The sequence below is a fragment of the Peromyscus leucopus genome, chromosome 7 (assembly GCF_004664715.2).
Source record: "Peromyscus leucopus breed LL Stock chromosome 7, UCI_PerLeu_2.1, whole genome shotgun sequence".
NCBI classification, from domain to species: Eukaryota; Metazoa; Chordata; class Mammalia; order Rodentia; family Cricetidae; genus Peromyscus; species Peromyscus leucopus.
The window spans coordinates 16,094,121-16,106,724 of NC_051069.1; the positions used below are offsets into that span (position 1 = coordinate 16,094,121).

At 54.1% G+C, this 12,604-nt stretch overlaps 1 protein-coding gene across 2 annotated transcripts; it reads left to right on the forward strand.

Moving 5' to 3' along the window:
- Positions 1-333: 333 nt before the first annotated feature.
- Positions 334-10,085, forward strand: Snx33 (sorting nexin 33). 2 transcript variants are annotated; one of them, XM_028865051.2, is made up of 3 exons: positions 334-1,260; positions 1,374-3,067; positions 8,558-10,085. In XM_028865051.2, the coding sequence occupies exons 2-3, from the start codon at positions 1,597-1,599 to the stop codon at positions 8,809-8,811; spliced, it is 1,725 nt and encodes a 574-aa protein (XP_028720884.1). In that variant the 5' UTR covers positions 334-1,260; positions 1,374-1,596; the 3' UTR covers positions 8,812-10,085. The 2 variants fall into 2 exon arrangements, with proteins under 2 accessions (XP_028720884.1, XP_028720885.1); XM_028865052.2 differs by having other exon boundaries at positions 334-569.
- The last annotated feature ends 2,519 nt before the right edge of the window (positions 10,086-12,604 follow it).

Genomic DNA, 12,604 nt, shown 5'->3' on the forward strand with positions numbered 1-12,604 from the left:
GTGAGAGGTGGCTCTCGGCACCGGCTACAAGGCGGCTGAGAGCTTGCAGCTCCCCGACTCCCGAGTCCACTTCCCGGATCCCCGCCACCCGGACTGAACCGGGCTTGGGGGGCGCCCGCCAGAAGGAAAGAGGACGGAAAGCCGGCGGTGGCACCCTGGCCTCGGGAGGGCGGAGCCTTGCGGTCCCTGCTCCGCCTGGACGCGCAGAAGTGCTGTGGAGTTTGCTCAATTCCCTAGCCTGCTTTCCCTCCCTCATACCTCCCTCCCTCTCTCTCTCTCCACCCCTCACCTCCCCTACTGCTGTCCCCTCCTTCCTCGGGACGCCACCTCCTGGACTTCTTTTCCTTCTTTTTTTTGGATTTTTGTTTTGTTTTGGATCTGGCTTCCCGCTGGCAGCGCTGAGGGGCTGCAAGTGTGGGGGAAGGAGGCAGGAGGCTGGGGCTCAGCTCATCCCTCTCGGGCAGCATCCCCCCCCCCCCCCCGGGACATCGCGGAGAACGAACCTCCGGACGGCCGGACAAACAGCCGGCCGCGTCATCTATTCGAAGGAACTCCATCTACCAACTACTGTTAAGTGTTTGCTGGCACACCAGTGGTGGGGGTGGTGATGGTGATAGTTTCTACTAGTGTTACCTCTGGACAGGGGTCCTGGGACTCGGATCAGGGTCAGCTTAGTACTCCGAAACTGCTGAGGAATTAGGCAAACAAAAGAGGCAGAGAGAAGAGAGAGAGAGAGAGAGAGAGAGAGAGAGAGAGAGAGAGAGAGAGAAAGAGAGAGAGAGAGAGCAGAAGTCTTCTGCGCGGTTTGTCGCGCCCCCTTGTTCTCTGGGGGTGGGGGGCTAGCCAGTTGCAGGGCGGGAAGAGGGCACCAGAGCGGGCTAGGCAGGGTCGCACCCCCTAGGTCGTGTAGTTATCCTCCGGTTGTGCAAGCTTTGGCCCTTGTTTTCCCGGCCTGGCTCGTTTGGAGGCCGGACACATCCACCCTTGGAATTGGTTCAGGACTCTGCTGTTATTCTCCTCGCCCCTCTTGGATTTTCTGGATTCTTGAAGACGCGGTGGCCAGGGACGAGAGAGGAAGGAGGAAGGAACAGCTCTTCAGAGGAATGTGAGAGCCTCCCAAAGGAGCTGGGAGCCGGGGAGGCAGAACCTTGCCTGCGTTCCTGGGACCGTGGTCCGCAGCGGATTCTTTTCTGTTGTACAACGTTGTTCTAGTGGAAAGTGTCTGTCGCATTCTTGTTCTAGCAGAGCTTGTTTCTCCAGGTCATTTGACTTTTCTACTTGGTGTGAGAGGAGGGAGTGACTCCCTCCCTCTCATGGGCTGCCAAGGGAGGGAAGAAAGACTGTGGTCATGACCAACCCCTCCCTGTTTACAGGCAGATACCCCAAGGCTGGATAAGGCTGTTTCTGGACCATGGACGTTTCTTTGAAGAGAAGGCAGCTAGACCGCATCTTGTGCATGCCGAGACCCCTGCCTGAGGGTCTGAGTAAGGTATACTAGACTTGGAGCTGCAAGTACATTTTTGGACACCCTGCTGAGCATCCTGAGTCCGGGCAAGGTATTTTCCTGCCAATATTGACCTGCCTGGTAGCCTAGCCATGGCACTGAAAGGCCGAGCCCTCTATGATTTCCACAGTGAGAACAAGGAGGAAATCAACATCCAGCAGGATGAAGACCTGGTTATCTTCAGTGAGACTTCACTGGATGGATGGCTGCAGGGGCAGAACAGCCGTGGGGAGACAGGGCTCTTCCCTGCTTCTTACGTTGAGATCGTCCGTCCTGGCATCAACACCAACCACGTGGACTACCCCAGCAGCCCTGCAGGCTCCCTGGGCACCCAAGTGAGTTTGTATAACAGCCCTAGTGTGGCCAGCCAAGCCAGGAGTGGTGGGGGCAGCGGCTTTCTCTCAAACCAAGGAAGCTTTGAGGATGATGATGACGATGACTGGGATGACTGGGATGATGGATGCACAGTGGTAGAAGAGCCAAGGGCTGGTGGCCTAGGTACCAATGGGCACCCTCCACTCAACCTTTCCTACCCGGGTGCCTATCCCAGCCAGCATATGGCTTTCCGCCCCAAGGCACCCTTGGAAAGGCAGGACAGTCTAGCGTCCGCCAAGCGGGGCAGTGTGGTGGGACGGAACCTCAATCGCTTCTCATGTTTCGTGCGCTCCGGAGTGGAGGCCTTTATCCTTGGTGATGTGCCCATGATGGCCAAGATTGCTGAGACCTACTCCATCGAGATGGGCCCCCGTGGCCCTCAGTGGAAGGCCAACCCCCACCCATTTGCCTGCTCCGTAGAGGACCCCACCAAACAGACCAAGTTCAAAGGCATCAAGAGTTACATCTCCTACAAGCTTACACCCACCCACGCCGGCTCACCTGTTTACCGGCGCTACAAACACTTCGATTGGCTGTACAACCGCCTTCTCCACAAGTTCACTGTCATCTCTGTGCCCCACCTGCCTGAGAAGCAGGCCACTGGCCGCTTCGAGGAGGACTTCATTGAGAAGCGTAAGCGACGGCTCATCCTCTGGATGGACCACATGACTAGCCACCCCGTGCTCTCGCAGTACGAGGGCTTCCAGCATTTCCTCAGCTGCCTCGATGACAAACAGTGGAAGATGGGTAAACGCCGGGCAGAGAAGGATGAGATGGTGGGTGCCAGCTTTCTGCTCACCTTCCAGATCCCCACAGAGCACCAGGACCTGCAGGACGTAGAGGACCGCGTGGACACATTCAAGGCCTTCAGTAAGAAGATGGACGACAGTGTCCTGCAGCTGAGCACCGTGGCATCGGAGCTGGTGCGGAAGCATGTGGGGGGCTTCCGCAAGGAATTCCAGAAGCTGGGAAGTGCCTTCCAGGCCATTAGCCATGCCTTCCAGATGGATCCTCCCTTTAGCTCCGAGGCCCTCAACAATGCCATTTCTCACACCGGCCGGACCTATGAAACCGTTGGTGAGATGTTTGCTGAACAGCCCAAAAATGACCTCTTCCAGATGCTTGACACACTGTCTCTCTACCAGGGCCTGCTCTCCAACTTCCCTGACATTATCCACCTGCAAAAAGGTAAGCCCTTCCTGAGTGTGGCGTTCTACTGGTCCCTGGGAATATGAGGACAGCCTGTACTACAGTGAACAGCTCATCACATTTTCCTGTCTCGGTCTCCATCGCTGGCTCAACAAATGTACTGAGATGATTTTCTAGAGAGTGCTGCTGTAGGCCTAGGGAGTGTGGACAGGTTTGGTCTCTGTTCTCACTGAGCTCTGTGTATACCCTCCTGTCCGATCTGCTTTTTCTGTGTTTCATTGACCCTATCACACATGGAGCCCTAAGATTCTGGGAACACAGAGATAAGCAGATCCCAGATTCTGCCTTGTATGAACCCATGGGTTGAAGGAGGACCCAGACAGACACAGGCAAGGGCACACTGCAGGCTGTCTTACCGTCTCATAGGCTCAGCTTCTTTCTACCTTTGAAGCATTTGAGCCCAGACCCCCCCTCCGCCCTGTCTGCTAGCCCCTGTCTGTGCAGGAGGATCTCTGTTTTGCAGATGAAGTCTGTGTCCACAGCAGAGTGGTTGTGGATCAGCTGGGACTACCCCTTCCTCCTTCCAGCTCCCCAAGGACATATCTATATTGGCCGCCTCCCAGGTCCATCATGTTTTCAGTTCTCATGGCCCCCTGTGTGGGGGAGGGACCGGATGAGCCCCTGCCTGTTGAGGAACTGCCAGTGAAGTGACTCATCCTGGGTCACATGGGGCACTAAGCTGGGCAGTGGGGAACAGAACCTGGGGTCCAGGGCTCTGTTCACAAGGGCTCTGTTCCTAAGTTGGGCTTCTCTTACGGAAGAGTTGAGTCAGGGGCTGGCCTAGCAGGTGACTGAGTCTGGGGACTTAGAGAAGGCAGATGTCACTAGAGAGGTGTGGTCCTCCCTGGGGCGGTAACTCAGGAAGAATATATTCAGGGTGTGGGGCTGGCTCCCCGGGCCCTAGGCTGAGGTCAAGGAGTTTTATTCTGGGTGGCCCTCTGGTTTGAGTGTGGGGAACAGCAAACACGATACCCCTGCCCTCAGGCCCCTGTCCTAATTACGAAGGTGGCTGTCAGAACTCTACCTGCCAGGCACCTTCCCCCTTCACCTTTTCCTTTACCTCTTTTGTTTGCCGAACCCTCACATCTCCACCCACTTTTCTCCTCCCTTCAGCCCCAGGGATTCAAAGCCTGAGTTCTAGCCTGACTTTGCACCCAGCTTGCCTTGTGTCCCTGGGTGGGAAGGGCCTTTGCCTTCTTGGGCCTTAGTGTCTTAGGCCTTTGAGGGAGAGACTTCTGGGGAAGGCCTGCCCTGGACCTTTGACTGCTCCCGTAGATCTGGCTTTGCGCTCAGAGCAGGGGCCCAGCCTGGCAGGGGCAGGTGCCTTCCTGTGAGGAAGTGGAGCCACACACCGTGCTGGGCCTGGGAAAGCTGGTTCAACCAGCTCCTTGGATGGCATGTTTTTTGTGTGGGCAGCAAGAGGCTGGGCACAATGATTAAACAGCTACCCCGACGCAGTGGCTGGAAACTCTCACTTAGAGCAGAGTTGGGGCAAGAGGGCAATCACGTGTCCGCACACCCAGTGTGTCATCGAAGAAGAAGAAGAAGAAGAAGAAGAAGAAGAAGAAGAAGAAGAAGAAGAAGAAGAAGAAGAAGAAGAAGAAGGGGGGGGGGGAGAAAGCTATATTGTCCTTTCTACCTCAGATAGGCAGGCGTGTAGGAGAGGCCTTGTCTCAGTCTCCACTTGAGACGTCTCTTCGAGTCAGGGGCTTCTGCCTTCTGGGGGGACCCTGCAGCCTGAAGCAGATGCTGCCTGTGTCTGCCTCCTGCAGTGCCAGCCCTGCTCACTCCAGGTTCTGAGTTCTGTCTGGCCTGAGTCTAGAGTGAGTGTGAGAGGAGGAATTGGAGTTGATCTAAGACAGAACTGGGCAGGCAGTGGAGCCTGCTGCTGGAGGAGAACATCCTGTACTAGCCTTGTAGATAGAGGCTTTCCTCGGAGACAGTAACAGGGACATTTGGTTCTGGGTCACATGATTCAGTCTGTCCCATCTAGACATTTGAACAAACGGTGAGCATGTGAGGGAACAGTTGGGGGAGGGTGGGGAGTCAGGAAACAGGGCTTGGAGGGACCTGACCTATAGGGTGACCTGACCTATAGGGTGACCTTGGAGAATTTTCTCCCCCCCCCCCCCCCCCCCCCCCCCCCCCGTCTCCATGTTAATTTGACATGGAATCTGGAGCTAAGCTGAGCTCTCCAGGTCTGTTCTGCCCACTTGGTCATTTGGGGGAAGAAAAACCTAGTAATAGCTATCCTGCCACAGTTGACTGCCAAGAGCAAGCCAGGACCCTGAGAGCCAGCAAGGTCAGAGGTCAGTCTTAAGCCGGTCACGCTAAGTAGCTGGTATGGTCCCTTCAGCTTCACAGATAAGCAGCCCTGAGGTGATTTGATAGCGGAGCAGGTATGGGGCCAAGTATGTTGGAATCTACTGTATCAGGCAGATGGAGGCAGGGACTTCCCAAGGACTGGACAGTTGAGGTCGATGGTGCAGAAGGGAAAGGAGGAAGGAACGAGGCTTGGGCTTCATACTCCAGCGCTCCTCAGTTTGTGGGCTTTGTGTACCCAAGGCAGGTCTGGGACTACAGAGCATCCTGAGGAGGGTAGGTAGTTCCTGTGGGTGCAAGCTCTTGACTAGGAGACAGATAGGTCCAGCCTTATGGAATCCTTCCTTCACCCAAGCAGCGACTGCTGCTGCCCTCCTCCTCTAGCTTTGTTTTTAATTATGTGAGATGTATATATGTATCTTTATTTTAAAAATCGTTTTAATTTATTTTATGTGTATGGGTGTTTTGCCTGCATGTATGTCTGTGTACCACATACATGCCTGGTACCTGTGGAGGTCAGAAGAGGGTATTCAATCCTTTGGGGCTGGAATTACATACAGTTATGAGCTGCCATGTGGGTGCTGGGAATCAAACTCAGATCCTCTGGAAGAGCAGGCAAGTGTTCTTAACCGCTGAACTGTCTCTCTGGTCCCAAGAAGACCTTCCTCTGAGTGTTGATCTGCCAGCAGTGCTCCCAGACTCAAGCAGGCAGGCCACTGGAGTTCAGGCTTCTCCTGGGTCTCTGCTTCAGGTAGACTCCATTTGTTGAAGCTTAACTTCAACTTTCTCTGTCTTGATCTCTTATTTCTTCGTAGGGTCCCTCCTACCCACTGTGACCTTCTTGGATACTTGTGCCCACTGTCTGGAGGCCTTACATAGGGTTTTTGTAGTAGCGATGGTGTCCATCCCCTAGATGTGGAGGGCCAGGCACCCTCCACTTACAGGAAGGGGGTTGGGAGCCCTGCGGCCAGTCTCCTCAAGATCTTAGTTTTTCTTTCAGTGGTTGTGGTGGGATCAAACAGCTGCCCTTAAGAGTCTCTTCAGCTCTGAACTCTCTTACCGTGTTTCCTCTTGTGCTCAAGACTGTGCTGGACTATCAGGATGGAGCAGGAGGCAGGTGATAATCGAGGGAAGGTGTCGGAAGGCCTGAGTGAGCTGAAAGCTGGGAGCTCCAGATTTCTTTTGGGTACTATGGAAGCATCTCTCTCCAAACTTGAGGCATTGTGTGAAAGGCCACTAGTCACCATTTAACCCTGCTCTTGCTCTCTGATAGAGATGCTGTCTCTGATAAGGGTATCTGGAGTCCCATCCAGTCTGTAAAGCCCTGGCATATAGGAAGTGCCTAGTAAGTGCATTTTGAATACTTCTGACAACTTCAGGGAGAATTAAAAGAGTACCATGTAGAAGAAGCGGCATGGACTGGGGAATGTGTCTTATTTGGTGGAGTGCTTGCTGGGCATACACGAGACCCTGGGATCAGTCTTCATAAACCGAGTATAGTAACACGTGTGTTTGAGATCAGGTTGGTCTACATGAGACCCTGTCTCCAAATCAAGCAAAAACAACAGCAAACAAAACAGAAGGGCTGGCGAGATCGCTCAGAAGTTCAGAGGACCGGCTGCTCTCCCAGAGGATTCAGGTGCAACTCCCAGCCCCTGCAGAGAGGCTCACAACCATCTATAACTCCAGTTCCAGGGCATCTGACGCCCTCTTCTAGCCTCTCACAGTGCCAGGCATGCACGTGATCCACAGGCATACATCTAGGCAAACATTCATACACATAAGATAATAAAATGCATTTTAATAAAAGGAAGGAAGGGCTGGAGAAGTGGCTCGGTGGTTAAAAGCATGTGCTGCTCTTCCAGAGGACCCAAGTTCAGTTCCCAGCACCCACGACAGGTGGCTCACCACCACTGGTGACTCCAGGGCAAGCGTGGGCGGGGAGGGGGGTGTGTGTTCTCTGGAGGGATCTGAGTCTCTGGCCTCCGCTGACACTCCCATGCATGTACTCTCCTCCCTAAATACAAATAATTAAAAAGGAAATAAATCTTAAAAGAACAAAACAGTCAACAAGAGGAAAAGTGGGGTGAGGCCCCCCTTGCCCTGGGGACTCCCTTTCGTCCTTTGAGAGTGAGTGCCCACGGACACACGCCCTCCTCTTCTCCACAACCGGCTTAAAGGTGAAGATAGTCACCTGCCTTTTCTTCAAAACTGAACTCATTAACTAATTGTTTGTTGATTCAGCCCAGTTCTTCCTGATTAAGGCCCCTGCCCAGGTTTATCCCTTTCTATTACCATCTGTCACCTGTTTATCAGTACAGTCTCCTCTGGTTCTATGGGGACAGGGGTGAGGAGTGGGCGGGGCTTGTATGTAAGGGAGCCATACCAGGTGGCCTTTGAATCGCAGTGTTAGAATCAGCTGTGCGAAAGCAGGCTGGGGACAGGTGCATCGGGAGGCATTCTGCCTGGGGCCCTGGGGAGAGTTCGTTGTAGAAGTCAAACCTGATCTAGGCCTTGAATTATGGATAGAGAGCCAGCAGGCAGGGGTAAGATAGGAAAGAACTGGGAGGGTTGCATGGACACGGTGACACTGTGGAAGTCACCTGTGCAAGAGCCAACTCCCCGAGGCCTCCTGGGCAGGGCAATGGGTGTGGACTGTCCTCTGCAGGCAATGAAGAGCCAGCTCGGCATCCGGCTTAGGGAACATCTTTGGGTACTATGAGATAGACTCTCAAATCAGGGGGATGTCCCTGTCTTAGCAGCCCGGGGGTGAGAAGAGTCAGTTCAGCAGATGTGTCCACATCTGTGTGGGCCAGACCTTGTGGGACCTGGGGAACACGACAGCCCCCGAACTCCGAAGGGGAAGCCAACCAGCCAGAGTGCAATAGCTAAGATGCAAGATGTTGGGAAGCCTCAGGGATCATAGGGCACACGGAAGGCTTTCTTGGAAGAGAGAGGCCAAAGCTAAAATAGGAGACAGTGAGGCCTGTGATGTCTTGATCGAGACCGTCAGGTGGGTTCAGGAGGAAGTCTGGGTGGAGACATCTGAGGCGTCATTCGCCTTTGTGAGACTAGAGGGATGTACAGGGAGTGAGTGAGTAGGGGAGGTCCAAGCCCTGACCTGCCTGTCCTGTGCTCTCCCGCCAGGTGCCTTTGCCAAGGTGAAGGAGAGCCAGCGCATGAGTGACGAGGGCCGCATGGCTCAGGAAGAGGCAGACGGCATCCGCAGGCGCTGCCGTGTGGTAGGCTTCGCCCTGCAGGCTGAGATGAACCACTTCCACCAGCGCCGTGAACTTGACTTCAAGCATATGATGCAAAGCTACCTGCGCCAGCAGATCCTTTTCTACCAGCGGGTGGGCCAGCAGCTGGAGAAGACCCTGCGCATGTACGACCATCTCTGACAGACTGACTGACCACACGTGCAGGTCCCCTTCCCAGCTGGACCTAGTCCCTGCAGCCCACCCCACTCCAAGGCTCCCTGCCCCTAGCAGTGGCTCAGGTGCTCAGGAGTGGGAGAGGCGAGTGGCCTGTTAGGAGAGAAGGGACTTAGGAGACGTCCTGGTACCCCTGGAGAAGTCTTCCCTCACTTTAGAGATGGGTGAATGGAGACAGAGTCCTCTGAGCCAAAGCCTGGGCTGCTGGTCAGTCCCTAGAGAGCAGGAGTCTCTGTAGCCTGTAGTTCACGCTCACCTGGCCACCACACCCTGTTTATTCCCTGGACTCCGTTGACTGCTGTGGCCATGGCTGAGACCCTAGTGACCAAGCCTGGAACGTGCCTGTCCCAGAAGAGCCACCTTTCAAGATGGATATCAGACGCTGCAGTGTGACAGTGACATTTAAGGATTCCTGGAAACTCCTTGAAAGACCACAGAACTCTGCTGGGCGGGGGACGCTCCATGGAGGAGGTGACATTCCAGAATGTCTTGAAGAATTGCAAGGACCTACAAGACAGGAAATGGGTGAAGGACATGGGGAGAGGACCAATGCTGTCTCTCCTCTTCTTCACCTTTTCCAAACAAGTTTGGTATCCTCTCTATGGGTTCTGGTCAGTCTGACAGAGGGAGGGATCATCCTTGCTCCGTGGTCCCTGGATTTCCCCGCCGTACCACTTCTGCAGGGGGAGACTGCAGGCCAACTCCCTCCTAGAGGTCTTGGACTCCCCTCTACTTTGGTTGGGGGACCCCCCTCTATTTTTCCTTATTGAGGGGACTATGCAGCAACGTTCCCTTCTCTGGGCTCAAGATGCTCAAGCCAGGAAGCACAGAGCCCTGATGGTGCCTTTCGGGAGGAACTCTCCAAAGTGACCAGCAGGAACTCCCCATCTAGCAGGTCCAGGTCCCAAGTTCCCAGGCACCTTTGCTTCTGTGGCCTGGTCTTCTCAAACCCTTCTCATTGCACGGTGGGACGTCTGAGAGAAAGAAACTGGGAACTTTAGACCCCCTGCTCCTGGCCAGGTTCACTCACAGGTTGTGCTACCACCCACCTATGTTTACATCCTCCAGGAGTTACTGCCCCCTCCCTTACCCTTCAGGCCAGGATGCGGCCCAGCAGCATGTTGTTGGGAAGTGACCCTGTCCCCGCCGCCGCCTTCCTGGAAGCCATGGTCTGTCTGCTCCTGGGTCCCGCTGCTTCACTCTTTCCTCTTGATAAACCTTTTACAGTTACTGTAGCAGAAGCACGGTCTTTTCTTTTGGAATCCCGGGAGCAGGGAGAGTTGGGGGAAGAACGGAACCCAAACTGCCCCTCTGGACTGGAGTCAGTGATGTTGGTGGGGTTAAAGTTAATTCATAACTTCAGAACAAGCAAGGCTATGCTGGTCAGAGGCAGCAGAAGGCCCCACCCCCCCAGCTGGCTCCATGGCCTCCTCAGACCTGGGTCTCCTCATTGTTTGCCTGTGCTTCGGTGCGTGCGTGCGTGCGTGCGTGCGTGCGTGCGTGTGTGTGTGTGTGTGTGTGTGTCTGTGTGTCTGTGTGTCTGTGTCTGTGTGTATTTGGGAGGAGGTGCTCTAGGAAGCCAGAGATCAACATTATATCATTATATGTGTGTGTGTATCTGTGTCTGTGTGTATTTGGAGGGAGGTGCTCCTGGGGGCCAGAGATCAGCAGTGTGTGTGTGTGTGTGTGTATGTGTGTGTGTGTGTGTGTGTGTGTGTGTGTGTGTATCTGTGTCTGTATGTATTTGGAGGGAGGTGCTCCAGGAGGCCAGAGATCAGCAGTGTGTGTGTGTGTGTGTGTGTGTGTGTGTGTGTGTGTGTGTGTGTGTGTGTATTTGGAGGGAGGTGCTCTAGGAAGCCAGAGATCAACACTGGGTTGTCTTCAGCCTTACTACCTTATTTTTGAGCTTCTCGTGGGTCTGAAATTTACTAATTGGGCTAGGCTGGCTGGCCAGCGAACTCTAGGGATCCTTCTGTCTCTGCCTCCCTAGAGCTGGGATTACAGATAATCGGTGTGTATGTAGTCTTGGCTGGCCTGGAAGTCACAGAGATTCACCTGCCTTTGCTTTCCAGTACTATGATTAAAGACATGTGTGGTCACGCCTAAGTTCTGGCTTTTTGCATGTGTCGATGGTTCGGATTTGAACTCAGGTCCTCACGCTTATGCTACAAGCACTTTACTGACTGAGCCATATTGCCAGCCCCTCCTCTGTCTTCAAAATGGGTGAAGTCCTGTGCATCGGTTCCAGGTGTCACAGTCTTATGCTGAGGTTGTAGAAGAGTATGAGACTGTGCCAGCTGATGCCTGTCCTAGCGAGCTGTCTGTAGAAAGCTCCAGCCCAGCACAGGGGAGGCAGACACTTGGTCAGTCTTGGGTGCCCACCCCTGCAGTGGCTCCCATTTTAGAACTTAAAGAAGACCTGTCTCCATGCCCTTGGGTGTGCCCTGGTGACCTGGAATAATTCTTCCACATATGGAAAGAACACTGAGGAGCTGGTCCTCTTTCAGAGACAGTGGGATTTTCCAGGGTCAGCTTCACCAGGGAGGGTTTGGGTCAGGTCAGAGTCTGAGGAGCCCATGGCAGGGGGTGAGGAATGGGCCTCATTTAGGCCATAGTGTCCTTACAGGAACTTTTGGAATGGAGCCCCTTGGCTCTGGGTCAAAATTAGGTCAGATTTGGGACTTTCTGAGGAATTCTCCCCTCCCTGCTTGCCTTTATTTTCCTACTGTTAAAGGAACCAACTTCTTGTTTTCAGCCTCTTCTGAGCTTTGACCTCCGTGTGGTTTTCTGTAGAGAAGACTCTGAGCATGGGTGGGGGTAGGGCTCCTTCCCGAGGCCCTCCGGAATGTTCCTCTTCACCCATGGTGCCTGGAAAGCCCCCCTGCTGACACTTCCTGCCCCAAGGGATAGCATTGCCCTCCTGTGTCCCTTTGCTGAGAAGGAACCACCTCCCATTCCTATAATCACGATGGTGGGTTCTCCCTAGGTGGGCCTCGGAGAAGAATCAGAAAGTGAGAACTAGAAGCCAGGTGTAGTGGCACACACCTTTAATCCCAGCAGATGCAGGTCCTTTAATCCCAGCAGATGCAGGTGGATCTCTGTGAGTTCGAGGCCAGCCTGGTCTACACAGTGAACTGGTGTCTCAACAAGAAAAAGAAGAAAGAAAAAAAAGATAGAGTGAAGGCTAGAGATAGACCAGTCCTGCTTCAGGTGACACTGAGGTCTCTGGCTAGTAGTGGGTGTGTGGAGAATGTGGCTGTCACAATCCCTGTCTCTGGTTTCTTTCTATCTGTATGCACTGGAGGGATTTGTGATCGTTCTGAGCTGGGCCAAGTGTCCCCCAGCAGGAGACTGGGGGAGTATGGGGGGGCATGCTGTGGTGACAGGGCTTGTTGACCTTAGTCCCATGCTGGGCAGATGTTCCAGACGGAGCTGGGCCCAGCTGCCTCTAGTTTCCTCCCCCACTTTGCTCTGAGGGGGTTGGAAAACAAGGCCTCTTTTTCTGTCCTGGGCAGCTACCAGAACCTGGGATGGGGGTTGGGACCCCTGGGTTCCCAGTCTTGGCCCAGCCCTGGAAAAGGAGTCTGCTTTGTGCTTATGTAGAGATGGGGGATGGAGAGACCTGAGATTCTGCATCCTGTCTCTGCTAGGATGCAGGAGATCTGTGAGCTTCTGTGCCGTAGCTGTGGCAAGGCAGCCTCAGACACAGTCCCTTGCTGGCAGATGTACTGCCACAGACACAAAGGCACAGCCACATACT